The 21460-nt window shown below is 37.8% G+C and overlaps 1 protein-coding gene across 1 annotated transcript in view; it reads right to left on the minus strand.

Annotated features, from left to right (window-relative positions):
• PLSCR4 (phospholipid scramblase 4) overlaps positions 1 to 18624 on the minus strand; it is a 41813-nt gene extending 23189 nt beyond the window's left edge. The window contains exons 1-3 of the mRNA XM_081302290.1: positions 18493 to 18624; positions 3696 to 3723; positions 2489 to 2599 (exon numbers count right to left, since the gene is read on the minus strand). Of these exons, the coding sequence (XP_081158416.1) occupies positions 2489 to 2599; positions 3696 to 3702 (118 nt within the window). The 5' untranslated portion in view covers positions 3703 to 3723; positions 18493 to 18624. The remainder of the gene's footprint in view (positions 1 to 2488; positions 2600 to 3695; positions 3724 to 18492) is intronic.
• Between the last annotated feature and the right edge of the window lie 2836 nt (positions 18625 to 21460).

A 21460-nucleotide genomic window follows, 5' to 3' on the forward strand; every position in this document is an offset into this window, starting at 1 on the left:
CTTCTATTCTTTAACTAGTTTTTTTGACATTGAGAAAAATAGGTAATTTTGCAGATGAGCAATGTGATTTACAACCAGTGTTTGCTTCTTAGGAATGGCGAACTTTTCACTTTAATGGATCTAGAGTGATGGCTGAATATAAAATAGGTTATATACACTGTTTTTCACTGAAGTGAAATACAGAGAAATGGTTAAATAAAGTGTGGCTGGACCTTAGGAGTGTCAGTATTCGGATTTGGGAGCGGTTGGCCAGTTATAAGGTGCTATAATGGATCTCATCTGCAGGACAGGAATATAATTTAGGAAAAGGTCAAGGAAGGTCTGCTGTTTTCAGAATGCACTGTAGGGCCCAAGGACACCCGAGCTCCATGGCTAATAGAATAAGAGCAAAGAAAAGGTCTCTGACGGCTCCAAATTCCTTAATAGGACACCCATAGCACAAGAGTTAATAACAAGAATCAACAAATGGGACTTACTTAAACTAAAAAGTTTTTTCTCAGCAAGAGAAACAATAAGAGAGGTAAACAGGGAGCCTACATCCTGGGAACAAATCTTTACTCCTCACACTTCAGATAGAGCCCTAATATCCAGAGTATACAAAGAACTCAAAAAATTAGACAATAAGAAAACAAATAACCCAATCAACAAATGGGCCAAGGACATGAACAGACACTTCTCAGAGGAGGATATACAATCAATCAACAAGTACATGAAAAAATGCTCACCATCTCTAGCAGTCAGAGAAATGCAAATCAAAACCACCCTAAGATACCATCTCACTCCAGTAAGATTGGCAGCCACTATGAAGTCAAACAACAACAAGTGCTGGCGAGGATGTGGAGAAAAGGGTACACTTGTACATTGCTGGTGGGACTGCAAATTGGTGCGGCCAATTTGGAAAGCAGTTTGGAGATTCCTGGGAAAAATGGGAATGGAACCACCATTTGACCCTGCTATTGCCCTTCTCAGACTATTCCCTGAAGACCTTAAAAGAGCATGCTACAGGTATACTGCCACATCGATGTTCATAGCAGCACAATTCACAATAGCTAGACTGTGGAACCAACCCAGATGCCCTTCAACAGATGAATGGATAAAAAAAATGTGGCATCTATACACAATGGAGTACTATGCAGCAATAAAAATGACAAAATCATAGAATTTGCAGGGAAACTGAGCAGATTATGCTTAGTGAAGCTAGCCAATCCCTAAAAAACAAATACCAAATGTCTTCTTTGATATAATGAGAGCAACTATGAACAGAGCAGGGAGGAAGAGCAGGAAGAAAAGAATAACATTAAACAGAGACATGAGATGGGAGGGAAAGGGAGAGAAAAGGGAAATTGCATGGAAATGAAGGGAGACCCTCATTGCTATACAAAATTACATATAAGAGGTTGTGAGGGGAATGGGAAAATAAACAAGGAGAGAAATGAATTACAGTAGATGGGGTAGAGAGAGAAGATGGGAGGGGAGGGGAGGGGGATAGTAGGGGATAGGAAAGGTAGCAGAATACAACAATTACTAATAGGGCATTATGTAAAATTGTGGATGTGTAACCGACGTGATTCTGCAATCTTCATTTGGGGTAAAATTGGGGGTTCATAACCCACTTCAATCTAATGTATGAAATATGATATGTCAAGAGCTTTGTAATGTTGTGAACAACCAATAAAAAAAAATAAAAGAAAAGAAAAGAAAAGAAAAGGTCTCTGCCATCATCCTACAGAACCTTACCCAGTCGTTTCCACCTCTAAATATACATTTAAATTACCTATTCAAAAAAATAGCACTATCATATCTAGAATTTTCTAAATCTCTAAACAATACTAACTAAAATCATTTATTGAGTGAAAAGTAATTATATATTAAATTTTTTACACATTGCCAATTTGCTTTCTAAAAAGAGGTGAATAACTTAAATTTATATTAGTTATATAATTTATAGTACTTAAACATAAGTACTCATTGTTCTAAGTCACCACCAAAGTGTACTGAGACTTAGAAATCATTTGTCAGAAGGACAAGCTCCTTAGCCAGCACCCCCAGCCTTCTCTTCCGATTCTCTGCACGTCTCCTGATGTCTGTCCCATGCAGGCCTCACACAGACCATGATACACTTTTGAACATAGAACATATAGTTTTTTTTTTTTCTGCAAGAAATAGTCCTTTTCTTTGAGAAATTCTTACCATGACAGCAAAACTTAACTTTCTCAGGGCTTTCCCAACCCCGTGACAGAGTCAGATACTATCTTGATGGCCCTAGAGTATTCTCTTCTTATGTCCATAGTAGATCACAGATAACATGCTATCAACATTTGTACAACTTCCTCCTCAGTAGCCAGTCCATCCTATGAGGACAATAATACGTACTGACTGACTGACTGTAAAACCCTTGGCATTCTAACAGCTCATCAATTTATTATCATCAGTTAATGTGAAAATCAACTTTAACCAAGTACTATAGTTATCTAAATATTTATCTTACCTGCCATAAAATGAGAATTGTAGTCAGGAGGAGCATCAGGGTGCGCATCTGGTGATTTTATTTGAGTTTCCAATTCACCTGTGGGCTGCTCCTGGGCTGTAGGGACTAGATCTTGAGGAAGAGAAGACATGATTGACAAGGGTAATGATAACATAATTATAAAATGCAATCATTTTTCTCTTTTGGTATGTGTCAAGGAATATGCTTATATTTGTTATGAAAAGCTATAATTCGTCATCTATTACACATTAACCTACTAATTCATATTATAGATTTTAGGCCAGATAAATTAAAAGATAAATCTAAGGAATTCATTGTGCTTGTGACTAGAGCAATAATTTTCATACTTGTGGCTCAGCTGACCTGAGGCTCACTCCTGCCTGTGTAATAAACTCCCTCATGAAAACAAAGAGCCGTTTTCCTATCATATGGAGAATATATGCAAATACACAGCGACTTTAATTTCTCCTTATTCTTTTTGACAAATGGTGTTGAAAGAAATTTAGTATTTACCACCACAAATACTCAGTAGTTTTGAAAACCGGTAGTGGAGCACATGTCTGTTATGTGCAGATCAGTCAATACCTGGTGACTCATGTTCTTACTATGTTCTATCTAAAACAGCCTATCATCTACAGTCACTGCTAATGGGGAGGGACTGAAGTCCCTTTGCATGATGATATACCTCGTCCTCCAATTGAGGATAGAGAGATTTTGCTTTTCAGTCTTTGTAAGAAAATGTTCTGAATTTCCTGAGCAAACAGCTAAATTCTATCCCATAGTAAACACAGATTTCATAATCGTGGTGTTCTCTCTTGCAGTTGCTAGAAACCACAGTCCTACCCTCAGGCCTTCTCCATCAAGGCCAGGTGTCACTCTCTGCTCTTCACCACCATGGCTCTATGTAGACATATTTTTATTTCCCTAATTTCTTCCACATATTCAAAAGATTTTTTGATATATATGGGCCAATATGAAATGCTATTTAAACTATTTCTAATAGACAGATAGGGATGCTCACAGGAATAAATAGAATACATGCAAACGCACAAACACACACACACACACACACACACACACACACACACATATCTCCAAATGCTAAACAATAAAAACCTTCAAAATGATAACTGCCTTTTTAAGGAAAGCAATACCACAATTCACATTTGAAAGTAAAACAAGTTCAAATTTATTCACGAAACTGTACCTGACATCTTGAAGAAATCCAGTCAATCCTGAAAAACAAAAACAGTTAATGCTTTTACATATATATACACACACACACGTATATATATATATATACACACACAATATGTACTTACTGTTATTACTGATATATGTGAAAACTTCTGTAAGTTCTCAGCCTCCAGTTATCCTTCTTTCATCAGTTCATGAATTCAACAAATACTTATGAACTCCTATTATATACCAGACACTATTACAGAGGTTGAGAAAAAAAAAAACAACAACAACTTCTGCTGCTCACTCTGCTGTCATTTAGACTTCAGTGGGGTGCAAATAACAGAAAGAGGTCGACGAATATTTTGAACTTAGATAGCACAGTTATGAAGAAAGCTAAATAAGATATTCCAGAAGGTCAGGGAAAGCCTCTCTCAGGAGGGGCCTCTGAACTTCCTGGACTCTGAGAAGGAAACAGCACAATAAAATTGTGGGGAGAGTTCCAGGAAGACAGGGAGCTCGCACAGAGGCCCAGAGGTGGCAGTGAGCTTGGGGTGCTCAAGGGACAGAAAGAGAAAGAGGTCGGTGACAGGGCCACAGAGAAGGAAGAGAACCCAGGTGAGAGATGAAGACAGACACAGAGGTCGGCTCACACCTGAAGGCCGTGGTGAGGAGTCTGGAAGTGGTAATCATGACAACTGGAGGATTTTAACCCGTGGGGTGGGCAGATCTGGCTTAGGCTGGATCCTGAGAAGTGGGAGCAGAAGCAGGGAGGGGGCCGCTGCAGTGCAGGTGAGAGCTGCTGCTGGCTGAGTTGGCCAGTGCAGGCTGGCCCTGGGGAGGGACAGACAGAGGGAGGACATGGGTTGGACAGAGAACCCACAGGAGTCCCTAATAGACCAAGGAAAAGAGAGGACACAAAGGAGTATCAGTTTTCAGGCCAGGGAAACAGTGGGTGGTGATGACTTTAACTACAGGGAAGGTGGTGGGGTAAATGGAAGGACTGGAAAGCAGGACTCAACAGTTCAGGCTGAGGTATGTTATGCTTAAGAAGAGGCCAAAGCAAGACCACTTGGACATTTAAATGGAAAATATGTATGTGAATATTATGAGAAACACTTGATGAAGGAAAAAGTTGAAAGAAGGGGTGTGGTGGACTGAAATTTAATTTTCCAGATTCAATCAGGATTTGTTTTCTTTTTCTTTTCTTTCTTTCTTTCTTCTTTTTTTTATGACTTCCAGATTTCTGAGTTTTGGGTGATGAAAAGGAACAAGGAGAACAGTCTCAACAGAGGCTATAATTTGCTGAATACTTTTCAAAGACTAGGCAAATGGCCTTGCACTTTATATATATATCATCTCTAATTACAACAATATCACTTTAATTCATAAATGGCCAGTCCAGTTAAAGGCAAGTACTTCTAAATCCTAAGACCATTCCCTTTTCACACATCATCCTGTTTATCAGAGTATGGGATGTGGCAATTTGTGTCCAAGTGAAGTAAAAAGTCACCAGAGTGAAGTGATGTTAGGGTCTGTAAACAAGTCTGGATGGGCCTGGCATTTTGCAGAGGGAGTGGTTTGTGAGGTGGCGCCAGCAAGCCATTAAGTGTGGAGATTCCATATTGGTTGACTGCTGTATCTAGTTTATGTTAATTAAGATAAGCTGTGTGGAATGTATATATACCCCTCCTGTCCTACAATAAACGGCTCCCACTTCTGCTGTATCAATGTACACAAGTTGCTCGTCACCCCCCGGTTATTTTGCTGCAGCCGGACTGCGGCAAAGTGATAGGTCAAAGAAGATGAGCAGGCCATCCAGGTGGACCACTGGATGCAATGAAAACCACTGTGGCATGAGACAGTGTGTAGATTCTTGGCTCAAATCATTGTCTGGCCAGGTGAGGGGAGAGTTCAGCCAGTCCTGGACCATGTCCACTCACGTTCAGATCTGTAGTAAGTACAATATTCTGTGTATCACAAGAGGTTAAAAAAAAACGCATTTGGGTACAAAAAAGACTCAATTCTAGGTGAGGCAAAGAGTTCAGTGAGGTAGTCCTATTCTTCAACAATGCTCATTCCTACTATTTACGAAAATGACCATAGCTTTCTGGAACTTTCAACTCTAAACACTCCCAAGGACGTACTCACAAGTGACTCCTGGAGACGTACACAGATATACACAAGAGGCTCTTGACACCCCTCTTCATATTAAAAGAAGTACAAAACGTACCTAATGTCCATCAGTGGTCAACCATTCTGGTTTATTCATACAGTGCGCCAGCAAGTGAACCATAGCCAAAGCAAACCACAGCCACGCAAGAGTAAGTATCAAAATTCCACCACTGAACAAAAAGGCAAGTGATGGGTGAACATATATAATGATTCCATTTTAGAATGTTCAAGAGGAAAACTAAAAAAAACACTATCCAATACATATATGGTGGAAAACTTAAAGAAAATACTAGCTGATAAATAAGAAAAATATCAGGAAAATGGTTGTATGAGGAAGAGGGGCTAAAGGGGTTGGTAGTGGTCTACAAAAGGCTCCAACCCCTGCCATGTTCTAGTCCTATCAGGGTGATGGAAACAGGAGTGATACGTTGCCCTTAGAACTTAAAGGGCACACATATGTTTAAACCTGCAAATTCATATGCAAAACATGATTTTACAATGAACAAGAATCATTGGACAGTTCTATGTAATCTTCTTCTAGTTAAGTCTGCTGCTCCTTTTGTTGTTGTTGTTGTTAAATCTGGGAATTGCAAAGTATCAAGGGATCATGATCACTATTGAAACTCCATGATAGCCATGAAACTAATTCAAACAGATTAAAGTGCCTTGGTGAAAAGGGTCAAGATTATCCATCTTTCTCTCCATCCATCCACTTAGCCATCTGTTCATCTATGTATGTATCATCTATGGAGCTATGTCAATAGTGGCAAACTCTATGGAATGGTAAAATGAGCAAATTTTAATAATTGCTGAGTCTAGGTGAGGACATAGATTTGAAAATTATTAGTTTTCAAGTATTTCATTTTCAAAATAAAACTTGAAAAAAATCACAGAACGTTGTACCCCAAACCTTACGTAGTACCTTTGGGGTATAAACCTCAAAATCTTGTCTTTTATGATAGTCCTGGATGATCCTATAATCAGGCACACTTACAACTGATATAAAGAAAACTAACAGATCATAGCAGGCCAAAATTAAAAATCCAATCTGATTTAAGTGATTGAATAACAACTTGAAAAGGTAGATTGATCAAGGCTGGGGGTGTAGCTCAGTGACAGAGGCTTGTCCAGCATGCTTGAGGTCCTGGGTTTCATACCCAGCAGCAGAAACAAATAAATAAGGAAATCTGTAAAACTTAGATATCTATAACATTTTAAAAATCAACTAACATTAATGAATTGAAGTCAAGGAAATGGCATAGTACCTCACAAGCTATAGGTGCTTGAAGGACTATTTACCTCCCCTGTCCTTTGGGCTACTAGTTGTGTATAAATTCACAGATTTAAGAAACACAACAAAACCCAAGCATAAAAACATAAGAAGGGGGCTGGGGTTGTGGCTCAGTGGTAGAGTGCTCGTCTAGCATGTGCAAGGCCCTGGGTTCAATCCTCAGTGCCACATAAAAATAAATAAATAAATAAATAAAGGCATTATATCCAATTACACTAAAAAAAATTTTTAAAAAATAGGAAGTTGGGGACTTACATCAAAATATATCATAGACAACTTGTCTAAAAGTTAATAAGGGAGAAAAACTTAAATCTAAAAGCCTATTTTGTATTTTGGACTACTACTTGTGCTTTTCTTTTCACCACCCTTACTTTTCATCCATTTCTTATACAATTTTACAACAATTTTAGTCAAAATGTTTTGTGAAGCAGGACAACTTCTAGCTGGGCAAAGGTAGAATGCAATGACTTTCATACTCCCTTAACTTCTATGGAAATACTAGGTAATCGGTGAAAAATAAATCAGAAAAATGGTTGTATGAGGAAGAGGGACTAAAGGGATTAATGGTGGTCTAACCTCACAGGTTGAAGAGATGACTTTTGGCATACTGGATGGAAAACTGAGCCATGCCTCCCTAACAGGTCAGTGTTACAAGGTCCAGACAACTCTTAGTTGCAAAGACCTTGGCATTTGGGGTGTGCATGGTTCACACTGGGGAAGCTATACTAACTGGAACATGAGGCAAAGGGAAGGAGTCATGAGATGAAGAGGACCAGGTTGGTGAAACTGGGCTCTGCTGACTTCACCGCAACCTTGATGTCTCACACAACATCCTCCAGCAAGGGAGGGTTTGCGTGAATATAACTTTTCTGCAACATTGCAGCTGTCATATGCTCACTCCTGAATTTCACTTCTGTGTCATGGAGCACAAAGCTACAGAGTCCACACCAGGGATATTTGAAACTTCGATCATAAAACCCAGAGTGTTCAGCTTTTTCCTGTTAGTATCAGTAGGGATCTATCATCAGTCTTGGCCTCTGGGCAGGAAAAGTTATAGGCTAGTAAAAATCTCTAGGCACAAGGCTTGGAACCTGCACATGCATTCTGAAACCTGGGGTCTTACCTGTATCCAATGCCCCCATCCCTGAGAAGAAAAGAAAGAGCAAGAGGCCATCTATGGACAGCTCCTTAGCTGTTTTAGAAAAATAGCTAGTCCCTGCACAGTAGTATACCAGGTGCCACCATCTCCCATCTTTCTCTTTTCTCCTGATATCCTTTGGACTGACTGACATCCTTCAGAGATTTTATTCCCCTCTTCAGTGTACCTGGAGATGAGCAGAAGATTCCACAGCTGTTACAGGGTGTACGCCAGCACTTATCAGGCAATATGGACAGTGGTCCTTAGTGTGGGTTCAAGTCCCAGGTCTCTTCCTAAGAGCCAAGTGACCATGATGACCAGTCTGTTCTTGGGTTATTCTGTGTATCATGAGCATGTGGCAACTGGATCAACCTCACAGAACTGCTATGAAGACTAAAATAATTCCACGTAGATGGGACTTAAAAGAGTGGGCACATGGCAAGGCCTCATTTGCATGGTTACTATTATTTCACTAGTAAAATATCCCAACTGGTGGAGAGAACAAATAAATGTCTATATGCAAAAACAGTGAATGGCCATTTAACCTTCCAACCTGTATTACTGATTATCCACGTGTAATACTTTCTGTGGGGTCTTGAGCACACAGCAGCTTCTCCCTTCAGTGAGTAGGGTTCTAGAAGATGCACTATCATAAACACCCCTTATAATGAATTCCAAAGTCAAAAGAACTGGGAGAAAGAAAATGTAAAACATTGCTAAAGGGCTTTTTTCCTATTTGTAGGTAAACAAAAGACAAATTAGAGTATGGTTTAAATGCCTACAGGATTTGCTTTTCCTTTAGAACACCAACATTAGTAATATCATTCAGATGATTGGTTTTACCTAATAGGAGATTTTAAAAATAGCAGATAATGAAAACTACATTAAATACCTCTTCTAAAACTTAAAGACTATCATGTTCATTATATTTTCAACATATAATCATTGAGGCTCTTTTCAATCATCCTGAAACACTATGGAAAATGGACCAAGTCTGTATTATTGTATACTTCATAGTATAAAATGTAAATGAGATCATACATGTTTCACTTGATTCATCTGAAAACCCTAATCAACTCTTAACAAATAAAAATGTAGATGTTTCTAATTGTTCACATTTTATACCCCTCGTTGTATTTCACAACCACCATCCAAGCTGGGTGCATATCAGTCAGTGTGCTAACAGTTCTAAAAAAAAAAAAAATGTATATGCCTTGCTTAAAAAAGAGACTGAGAAACCCCAATGAAAACTGAACATGGAGGCTTGAGTGAGCTTCCCAGTTAGTAAACACCAACGTGCCAGGAAGGTGATATCTCCTGTCGCCACAGAGAGCACGAATGGAAGTTTCATGTTCAGGACCTTCTCAGTTGTCACCCATGTGTCTCTCACCTTGACTGCTTCTGACTTGGATCCTTTGTACTAGAGCTTTAATCTTAAGCAAATCATTGTTCTGAATTCTGTGAGGGTGGATGGGAATCCTCAAATCTGTAACCACTTTCTTAAGTACTGGTGGCCTGGAAACTTCCAAACTTGTAGCTGGTGTCTGGAGTGAGGGCAGTCTTCTTGGAATTGTGCTCTTAAACTTTCAGAATCTGTGCTATTTCTGGGAGGTTGGCGTCAGAACTAAACTGCGATATTGTACTTGATCACTGAAGAGTTAGTACAATAATTCATGCATACACATCTATAATAGAGGCAGGAGCATGAACCAATTAGCCTAGAGAAGTATAATCAAAACAGAATCAGTTTTGTATATTTTTTTTTCCTGGTCTTCTTGGCCTGAAACTATTTCAAGGCAGTCTGAAATGCAGTCACAGGCACCAGGTGCTAAGAGAGGCCCTCTTGCTTAGCTTTGAGCAAGGAAAAGAGTATTTCTGAAGCTCACAATAGTTTGAGAATTCCCTAATAGTTCCTTTGCCCCATTCCTTCATGTCCCAGATTTTGATAATCCCACTGTGGAGAAAGTATTAATTATATCACAGCAGGATGGCAGGTGTGGGCAATAATAAGAGAAAGGACTCTTCCTTCATACAAATGCTGTGGTACCAAGAGGCTGGGTTGAACCTCAATTGCTATGACTTATCCTTTAATGCAAGTGAATTAGTGGAAGGCCCACAGCAGAATAAAGTAAGAAAAAGCTCATGTTTCTGGCTAGAGAAGCCAAAAAGAGAAGCCCAGAAAATTGGTAAATAGCAAGGAGATCACAGAGCAGCAGAAATATGGGAAAATGTCCCCCAAAAGTTGTTTATGATCTCCTAAGCTCATCCATAAACAGTGCATGTACAGGTCTAATCCTCAGTATCTAACTCACGAAAATTTTGGGAACTGCCCATGTATCAGACTGGTCATTTTCTGGGTTGTATATACACCAGAGAGATCTGAATACCATGGTAAAGATTACAAAAAATGAAACTCATCTTGAATTAGCAAATAGAACTTGTGGCCTCCACCCAACTGGGTCAACAGCCTGCCAAAATATTTACAAAATTAATTTTCTCTACAGCATTAAACAAGACTCAGAGTCCCATAAAATAATATTTCAAAATTTCCAGGACAGAATACAAAATTAGGTTTCAATGAATCAGAAAAATGTCAGCCCATGAAAAGAAAATCAAAAGATGTTAATGCCTAGATGACATAGATTTTGCAATTATATGACAAAAATTTAAAGCAGTGCTTTAAAAATTCAGAGGATTGAATGTCTCAGCAAAGAAATAAAATGTAAAAAGGAGCAAAGGGAAAAACATTTTAACTAAAAATATGCAATAACAATTTAAAAATCACTGGATGAGCCCAATTGACAAATGCATATTACGTGGAAAAATTTACTGAGCTTAATGATAAATCAAGAAAAAATTAACCACTCTGAAGAACAGAGAGAAAACACTATGGAAAAAAATGAACCGGGCTGGAGATATAGCTCAATGGCAGAATATATCCTTAGCATGTGTGAGGCCCTGGGTTTGACCCCAGCAATGCATAAAAAGAAAAAATCATACATACCTTTGCAAAAATATTAGCTAAACTAATGAATTAGAAAAATTCCTAGAAAAACACACTATCAAAATTGATCCAGGAAGAAATACAACCTCAATAGAATTATAACAAGAGAATGATAGAGTGCTCAAAAATCTCCCCACAAAGGAATCCTGGCAGAGATGACTCTACTGATGACTTCTACAAAATGCTTAATAAAGAATGAATAACAATCCTTCACAAACTCCTCCATAAAATAAAACTTCCAGAAAATAGAACATTTTATCAAGTCAGTATGAACCTGATATAAGAATCCTAAGAAGGCATCCCAAGAAAAGAAAGTTCTGCTAATATCCCTTAAGAATTCAGACACAAAAACACTAAAATCAGCATAGCACAGTACAGTGACACAGGCATACCATATTTACAGCAGTTCAATCCATAATAGCCAAGTCATGGAATCAGCCCAGGTGCCCACCAACAGATAAATGAATAAAGAAAATATGGTACACCCACACAACAGAGTTTTACTCAGCATAAAGAAGAATAAAATTGTGTTATTTGCTGGTAAGTGAATGGAACTGGGTAACATCACACTACATGAAATAAGGCAGACCTCGAAAGTCAAATGTCTTCTCTCATGTGTGGAATTTGGTGGCAGTGGGATAGCAGAAAAGGGATTTTTTTTTTTTTAAAAGAGAGATCTCACTAAAATAGAAAGGAGGCTAGGCATGGTGGTGTTCACCTGTAATCCCAGCAGTTTGGGAGGCTAACACAGAAGGATTGGAAGTTCAAAGCCAACCTCAGCAACTTAGTGAGGTCTTTAGCAACATGACAAGACCCAAACAAAAAACAGAAAGGAGACCAATAGAGTAGAGAAAGGGGATCAGAGGGAAGGAAGAGAGAGCGGCACTGGGAAGCACTGGGAAATGAGTCAACCAAACCATGATATGTCTATGTATGAATACACCAAAGAGATTCGCATTTGTGTGTGTATGTGTGCATACATATATAATTTATATATGTATACATATATACATATATAATTATAGTGCACTAATTAAAATAATAATAATAGAAGGGACATCAGAGCAAGTGGATGGGGGAGGGAGGATGGGAGGGCAAAGGAAGGTACTGGGAATGATATTAATCAAATTATGTTATGGGCATGTACAAATTCAGCATAAAAAAATCCCAGTATTATGTATAATTATAATGCACACACAAAACATTATGAAACAAATACTAGGAAATTGAATGCAGCAACATAAAAAGGGTAATATGCCATGACTGATTGGGATTTATCTAATAAAAAAGTTTATCATGCAAAAAAAAAAAATCAATGTACCATAGTAATAAAATGAACAAACAAAAATCTCAATATATTACAGAAAAAGTATTTGACAGAATCCAATACCCTTTTTTGATTAAAAAAAATCAAACACTCAACATGTAGAAGGAGAATATAACTTCCCGAATCTGATCAGAGGCACCTAGAGGCACTCCACCATCAACATCACAGTAACTGAGGCAGACTGACTGCTTTCCCTAAGAGAAAGGATGAGAGGATTCACTGATGCACTTCTATTCCAATGACCAGGGAGGTTTTGGGGCCATAACAATTAGCTTAGAACAGCAGCAATGTGGCATCCAGATTGGGAATAAAGAACTGTGATGTTTCTTGTATTCCCAGGTTTCTGAGGAATCCATTAAAGACTGTTAGAACTAATGAACAGGTTCAGAATGTGGTAAGACACAAGATCAATATGCAAAAAAGTTGCCAGTATGATACTAATATAATTTTTGCCATATCTCTTTTGTAAACCCAACTACATTTCCTCCACACCAAATTCTAAAATATGTAATGTTTTTTATTTTAAGTGATACTTTCTGATTCCCATAGAAAGACTATGGAATGGAAACTGGTAACTGTAAACTACATAATTATCTAGCACAATGGTTAAGTAAACCCACTGTAGTGAAACATTACGACAAAACTCATATTCCTTGAATAATTCCTTGAAAATTTTAGTTAAAACGATTTCATAAACATCATAAAATGTTAACAAATATAAATTGGGTAATTATGATAGTTTTGTTTTTTGTTTTGTTTTGAAAAAGACAATCATGCATCTTGTTATACCTGTGGCTTATCGTTTTTTATTTTTATTTTTAGTTGTAGATGGACACAATGCCTTTATTTTATTTATTTATTAATTTTTATTAAGCCCAGTGCTTCACATGTGCCAGGAAAGTGCTACAACTCTAGCCCCTGTTTTTTTTTTAATTATGGAAATCTTAGAGGAAATATGTTAAGATGTAAACAATATTTCCTTTTTAATTTTTCTGCAAAAAATATAAAATAAAAATATACTTCATGTTAGATTTTTTTTTTAAAAAAAGGAGGAAACTGACAATATATTCCTTTACAGTGAATGCATCACTAAGTACTTCTCCAAGTTCACCAAAGATGAAACATATATGTACCCTTTTATGTACAATTCCCTTTACAGATTTTAAGCCCAATGCTTGGTTCCTGTTTTGCATTGTGCTGACTAGTTTTCTGGGCTTCTTGGTTACCAGAGAAATCAATAGTTGAGTGGGCTCCATATGAGTGGATTAAGGTCTAATGACTGAACGACTGAGTCACGCCTGTTCCACACCCTGGCACCTTAAAAAGTTGCTAAAACACAGGCTGGAATTAGATGAGCTATCAAACTCAAAAAACATTTATAAAAGTTAAACTGACAAGATAAACACAAGTCTACTGGGATAAAAATATCCATTAAAAATGTCACATAAAAATAATCTTGTTACAACTGTACATGTTACATATATTCATTTACTTGCATTTTTGCATAAAATCAATCCTATAAGAAATTTATAAACAATTAATTTTCACTATGAACAGATGAAAAATGTTGATAACATCTAATCAGCTTTATAGAATTGTTTTACAACTTAAATATAGTTCTCATTTTATTCACACCATGAATCCTTCCAAAGAAAAAGCATATGGTAGAACATCTCCTTCTTTGTAGCCAATGTTGATGATCTTGGAGGTTGGTTATGGTAGCTTTATTTTAAAATGAAACACGAGATTGCATGGAAGCAAAATAATAACTTTTATTAAATATATTAAATTAGTTCCAATTGTTTAAAGAGAGTGTCTTCCTAGAGATTTTCTAAGCACATATAAACAAATGTATATAACTTTAAATACACACGGCAGTATTCCATATACTTTTCTGCATCTTGTCTTTTTCATTTATTAAAATGTCTTATTGACTATTTCAGCTCACCTGACATTATTATTTTTAATAAATGTACCATAAGGTATTCGATTGGATGCTTAATAATGAAATTTTAAATTGTTTCCAAATTTATGCTATTGCAAACAATACTGAGACACACACACACACACACACACACACACACACACACACACACACATATATATATATATATATATATATGTTTGTAAAATTAGTGCATTAAATTCCTGGAAGCATAATGAGAAGATTGAAGTTTTGTGCATTTTGGATAAAAGCAGATTATATTCCAAAGATTTGAATTAGTTCAAATATAGTTCTCAAAAAAACTACACACCCAACGTAGTGTTTTATCAAAATCTTTGCCATTTCTACTCAGCTAGGTTAAAAAAATGATAATGGAGGCTGAACAGCTTTTATTAAGTTTGAAAGTCATTTACTACTCCATTTCTGTGTACTGCCTGTCATTATTTAATTATTAGTTTTGTTTCTGTTTTTCATAAGAATGATATTAAAATTTTATGCTTAATTTTTTTTCAAAATTTGTCATGTTTAACAACCATACTTTTTGCATGGAATTGTTTAAATTTTTTTGTAGTCCATTTTAGATGCTTTCCATCTCAAAGCATAGCATATCTCTCTCTCTTATCATAAAGGATGGGAACTAGGAATATAAATTTCAATACAATGCTCATGAAAGGCATAAGAGGTGTTAGAAGAACAGTCCTATAGATTTTGTTTTAACAAAGTTAATGGGTTGTGAAATCCTTCAGAAAGAATATTTCACATCTGTGCCTACAATAAATGTAATCATCCTTGTTAGGGAAGGAGAAAAAGGAAAGGATTTTCAACAGTACCTAAACGAATTATCTTCAAAGAGAAAGCAAATGAAGAGAATATAGAAAGCTTTGTGAATGATAATTAATATATTCAGGAGGGATATATTCTGTATAAACTACTAATCACAAGAGCATCTTATGATCTTCCTATTCTAATAACATAACTTTTCATTATATATGATAGAACATGAATATCCATATCAGCCTAACTTTTTCTGTATTGCAAATTATTATTTACAAAACATGCTGCTCTGTGTGTGCGCAAGTGTGTGCATGCGTGTGTATGTACACACAGTTTGTATATGCATACATACACAGAGTACATATACTATGCTCTGCCTTATTTTGGTTGTGCTTCTGATAATATATTTGGACATATTTCCATGTGAAATCATATAGACCTACCAAATATTTTGGCTTTTTTAGATTATCTATGATTTCACCACTGGATGAACCATAATTATACAACCAAATCCTAATCAATGGTTTCAGAATTGTTTTCACATTTAGTATATTAGAATCAATCCTACTGAACATCTTTGACACATATTTTTGACATAGTTTTTTTGTTCGTTTTGATACTGGGGATTTATCCCAGGGTGCTTAACCACTGAACTAAACTCTGCCCTTTTAAAATATTTTATTTAGAGACAGGTTCTCACTAAGTTGCTTGGAACCTCACTAAATTCCTGAGGCTGGCTTTGAAACTGTGATCTTTCTGCCTCAACCTCTGGAGCTGCTGGGATTCCAGATGTGCACCACCATGCCTGGCTTATGGCTTGACATAAATTTTTATTTGGACTTTTGGGAGAATATTTTACTGAATAAATTCTAATAAGTGAAGGAACAGTTGAAAGTTTTAATAGTTATCATCTTTAAAGTTTTTTTTTTTTACCAATTCACATTATCCTTATAAGTTTGTAAAAGTATATTCCTCTCAAGTCATTATCAACAAATGTATTATCAGACTTCCAAAATCAGTAAATCAGGCAAAAGTTGATATCTTAATTTAATTGAATTTTTTTTGATAATTAGTATGACTGAGAGTCTTCATCTTTTGCTTACCTGTATTTTTTTAAATCTTATTTTGAATGGACTCTTAATCTTCAATTGGGTTGTTGATTTTCAAGATCATTCATAAGAGTTCTAGGTAATATTAGCAAAATATACTTTGTTGTAAATATACTGCTGACCTGAGCAGGCATGGTAGCACACATTTAGACCAAAGCAAGTTGGGAGGCTGAGGCAGGAGGATCTCAAGTTAGAGGACTACCAGGGTATCTTAGGAAGACCCTTTCTCAAAAAGAAGAATAAAACACATTTTAAAAGGGCTGAGAATGCACCTCAGCCACAGAGTCCTTGCCTAGCACATGGGGAGGGCCTGTGTTTGATCTTCAGTACTATAAGACTCCAATGTCCAATGTCCTCCTGTGTGTATCTAGTTTTCATATGCATGTGCTAATAAAAATCCTATCCCTAAATATCTCTAGGTTTTGTATTATGCTTAGAATAATGTTTTCCCCACATGCCATGTGCACATTCAGATTTTCTTTTTCTTTTTAGGCTTTATATATTTGGATTGAAATTAGTAAACCATATAGACTATATTTGTGTATTAAATGAGGAAAAGTTCCAGTTGTATTATTAGTTTTCCCAGATAAATACGTAGTTGTGCAAACACAATCAATTAAATGTCATTTCTTTATTCTCCTTTTGTTTAAAATGTATGCTTCAAATGCCAGTTTTCCTTTTACTCTTAAATCTGTCTCTTCAATTTCACAGAAATGTTTGGTAGTGGGTCAGCTCACTATCTTTTAAAAACTATGACTCTATAATACCTTTTAATCATACGGTCAAGTTATCCATATATATAACTGACATCTTCATATTTTCAAGTAGTCTTTCATAAGCTAAACAGCCTTGTTAATAAAAATTAAGATGCCAATTAGGATTCTATTTACATTGTAAATTATTTTATGGAAATTACATTTTACCTACTTAAATATTATATATTTTATTGGATTCTTATATAAACATGTAGCTTATTTTCATTTAAATTCCTAGAATTTTATATATTTTATAGAAGAGATTTTTCAAATTTTTTATTTCATGCCAAATTCAAGTTGATTTTGCTTTATTGAATATTCTAATTAACATATGAAGCCTCATATAAATTTAGTAAAATGCAGTTGAAAAATGTTACTTGTCCTATGAAGTTGCTGCCTATGAACATTCAAGATACACAACCGGGGTGTTCTTCTCTATTCAGAATGTTGCTGTGTTGTGACTAATGTTACTAGCCTGTGCAATTCCCAACAAGGTCTTAAGAGCACGATTATAAGCATTCTTGCCTCATTCAAATTGAATGGAAAGGATGCTTGTGTTTCACAATGAACTATAACAGCAGATAGCTGAATGTTATCTATTGCTACTACAGTAGCATGCAATTTAGTATACTGAGTCTATCCTCTTTTAAGTAGGTGGGAAATAAAACTTAATGCATAATATTTTCATGAATTTGTTTTACATGGTTCCATTTTAAATATATAATATGCTTATGTTAATTGCTCGATTTTAAATATGCAATGTAAAGTTAAAAATCAAGACTAAATTATAGGTCCCAGGAGTAGCTCAACAAAGCCATAAAATAAACGAAAAAATATTTGAAAATATTGAAATGTGAACAGTTTTTTTTTTTTTTTTTAAGAACAAGTACACTTTCAAATTAATAGCATCTCCCCAGTTTGCCTGAATTGACGGTGTGAAAGACCTGTAACTCTCCTTCCTCCCCTCCATCCCCGTCTCCCCTTAGCCACCTACTGAAGTTACCTTAAACCCTTCCACTAGCGAGCGGCTGGCCCGAGTCCGGTGGGAGCAGGGGGACTGCAGCCAGGCCACCAGCGGACCCAGCACTCGGGACCTGTCGCACGCACAGAGAGGCCAGGTAGAGTGCCGTCGCTTCCCGAGAGCGCGTGTCCCCCGGACGGAGTGAGTCTCCCCAACAGAGTCTCCACCAGGGCGGCTGCCCCGCGCGGAGATCAGGGGTGCGGACCCCGGGGCGCTCGGGCGCCACCGCCCCAGGGCTGCAAGTCGCTACCTTGTCTGCACCGCAAACGCCAAACTTCTCACCCACCTGAGGATGTAGTGTCTGAACAACCGCCGAGCTGCAGCCCGGGACTCTGCGCCGCGCGCCCCGCAAAGCCCAGCAAAGCCCCGCGGGAAGGCTCGGTCCCGGCTCCTGCGCCCTGGTCCCCGCTCACTGCCCGCTCCCTGCCGCTCCGCAGACCGCTCGGCTCCGCGACGCCCTGCGCGATCTGATTCGCTTCCTCGAGGAAAGGGAAAAACCTGGAGGCGGGGAAGGGAGGCGGAAGAGGAGGATTTTTGAAATAAAAAAAAAAAAGAGAAACCGCGCGGGGGATGGGGGTCGGGCCCGGGGCCAGGCGCGCAGCCAGGGTCGCCCAGACGATCGGGTGCGCGGCCCAGGCCTACAAGTCCGCCCTGGGGTGCCTCTCCCTGGAGGGTGGGCGTCCTGTAGTTGGCACCACCTAGGGTACTAGGCAATGGGAAATGAAGAAGGAAGCAAGTTGTCACAGGTCTCATAGGAGGTGAAAGAAAAGATAGGAGCCAGTCGAAGGTGGCCTCTGATCTGGAGAGGCAGGCCGGACCCGGGAGAAAGCTTTGCTAATGGAAAAAAGGAGAAAGCTGTTTCGCAAGTCTTTTGCATTTGCATTTGCTCCCGGCCCAGACCCCTGGCTGGAAGAGTTGGCCTTGGCAGCAGCAGCGCAGGGCTGGCTGGGAGCCCCGGGGCAAGCGGCCCAGGCATTTTCTTTTCCTTTTCACAGGATTGAAAGAGGCCAATCTGATCAGGGAGGAATGGTGGGGGGCACCAGGAAAGAGAAGAAATGGGAGCAAGATTGCTGTGTTTTCTGACATGAGAGAAGCATGCCATTTGTTAATTACCGTTGTAGGCACAGTGGCTTCTTTCAGACTAATTAGATTCAGGTCCCTGGTGGTTCCTGGGGAGACCACAATTCAATGCTGGAAAGGGGTAGGTTGGGGGGGGGGCACCCAAATGTCATCTGACCTCATGAAGAATCACAGCTGGACAGAAGTAAAATTGATTAAGCCCTGAAGAGTTTTTGGCACTGTTCCACTGCGGGAGAAGTTTGTCTAGGGGAAGGGATGTGGGTGTAGAGTTCTAGAATTTTCCATCTTCCTTTGCATGCACGTTATTTGTTAGTGTTTGTGTTGGAACCCATTTACCAATTAATATTGTACTGCCATTACTAATTTCAGGGGACATTTCTCAAGTGCATAAATGGGTTTTTGAAGTGTAGAACAAAGAAACTGGCCCTGAAAGCCATAGAAAAAATATAATAATATTTACTTAGTTTCTAAGTTCATAAGAGGAGCCACAAAATTGAGCTTATGAATGTAAATATGCATGGTGGCCACATTAAACATGCCCAGAATTTAAGACCAAAAGATATCTTGTGAAACATTGCTTTGGGGGATAAACAAATAATTGAAAATATGCCTTCAAAATCATACCTTTCAATTCACAAGTTTTGTGGGAAAGAAGAATGACTCACACCTGTCTTAAAATTGTGTGACCTGTTTGTCTTCCAACCTGCACACTTTCATGGATGACAAAGGTGGCATTTTTAGGTACCAATCCTATTACTTCTTTAAATTACTAATCTTTCCTATTCTCTTTCTTCCCTCTCCTGTCTGTCTCTTTCTCTGTCTTTCTTTTGACAATTCAGTTAAATGTATGTTGATCGAGTGAGTGTCCAAAAGACTATCAGGACTTTGTTTACATTTTTTTTCCATTTTTTTCCTCTCTTTAAATTTAAATTATAGGTCTTATTTCAAGGTATACTGTTCCTGACAGGTAGACCTGTGGTACAGAATAGAGGACACAGAGACTAACCCACAAAATTACAATTATCTTATATTAGACAAAGACACCAAAAACATATATTGGAGAAAAGAAAGCCTCTTTAACAAATGGTGCTGGGAAAACTGGAAATCCATATGCAACAAAATGAAATTAAATCTCTATCTCTCACCATGCACAAAACTCAACTCAAAGTGGACCAAAGACCTAGGAATTAAACCAGAAACACTGTACCTATTAGAAGAAAAACAAGGCCCAAATCTCCATCATGTTGGAATAGCCCGAATTTCCTTTATACATCTTGGAAACAAATTGTTAAACCTCACACATCAGATAGAGAACTAATCTCTAGGGTATATAAAGAACTCAAAAAGCTAAACACCAAAAATACAAATAACCCAATCAATAAATGGGTCAAGGACCTGAACAGACACTTCTCAGAAGATGATATACAATCAATCAACAAATATATGAAAAAATGTTCATCATCAATCACAGAGAAATGCAAATCAAAACTACTATAAGATTTCATCTCACTTCAGTCAGAATGGCAGCTATTATGAATACAAACAACAATAAGTATTGGTGAGGATGTGGGGAAAAAGGCACACTCATACATTGCTGGTGGGACTGCAAATCGGTGCAGCCAATAGGGAAAGCAGTGTGGAGATTTCTTGGAAAATTGGGAATGGAACCAACATTTGACCCAGCTATCTCACTCTTTGGTCTATACCCAAAACACTTAAAAACAGCATAATACAGGGACACAGCCACATCGATGTTTATAGCAGCACTATTCACAATAGCTAAACTGTGGAACCAACCTAGATGCCCTTCTGTAGATGAATGGATAAAGAAAATGTGGCATATATACACAATGGAATATTATTCAGCAATAAAAGAGAATAAAATCATGGCATTTGCAGGTAAATGGATGGTGTTAGAGAAGATAATTCTAAGTGAAGTTAGCCAATCCCAAAAAACCAAATTCTGAATGTTTCCTCTCATATAAGGGGGCTGATTCATAGTGGGAAAGGGAGGGGGAGCATGGGACGAACAGATGAACTCTAGATAGGGAAGAGGGGTGGGAGGGGAAGGGAGGGGGCATGGGGTCATTAATGATGGTGGAATGTGATGGACATTATTATCCAAAGTACAGGTATGAAGACACGAATGGTGTGAATATACTCCGTATACAACC

The sequence above is a fragment of the Spermophilus citellus genome (assembly GCF_964194105.1).
Source record: "Spermophilus citellus genome assembly, chromosome: 7".
In the NCBI taxonomy this organism is placed as follows: Eukaryota; Metazoa; Chordata; class Mammalia; order Rodentia; family Sciuridae; genus Spermophilus; species Spermophilus citellus.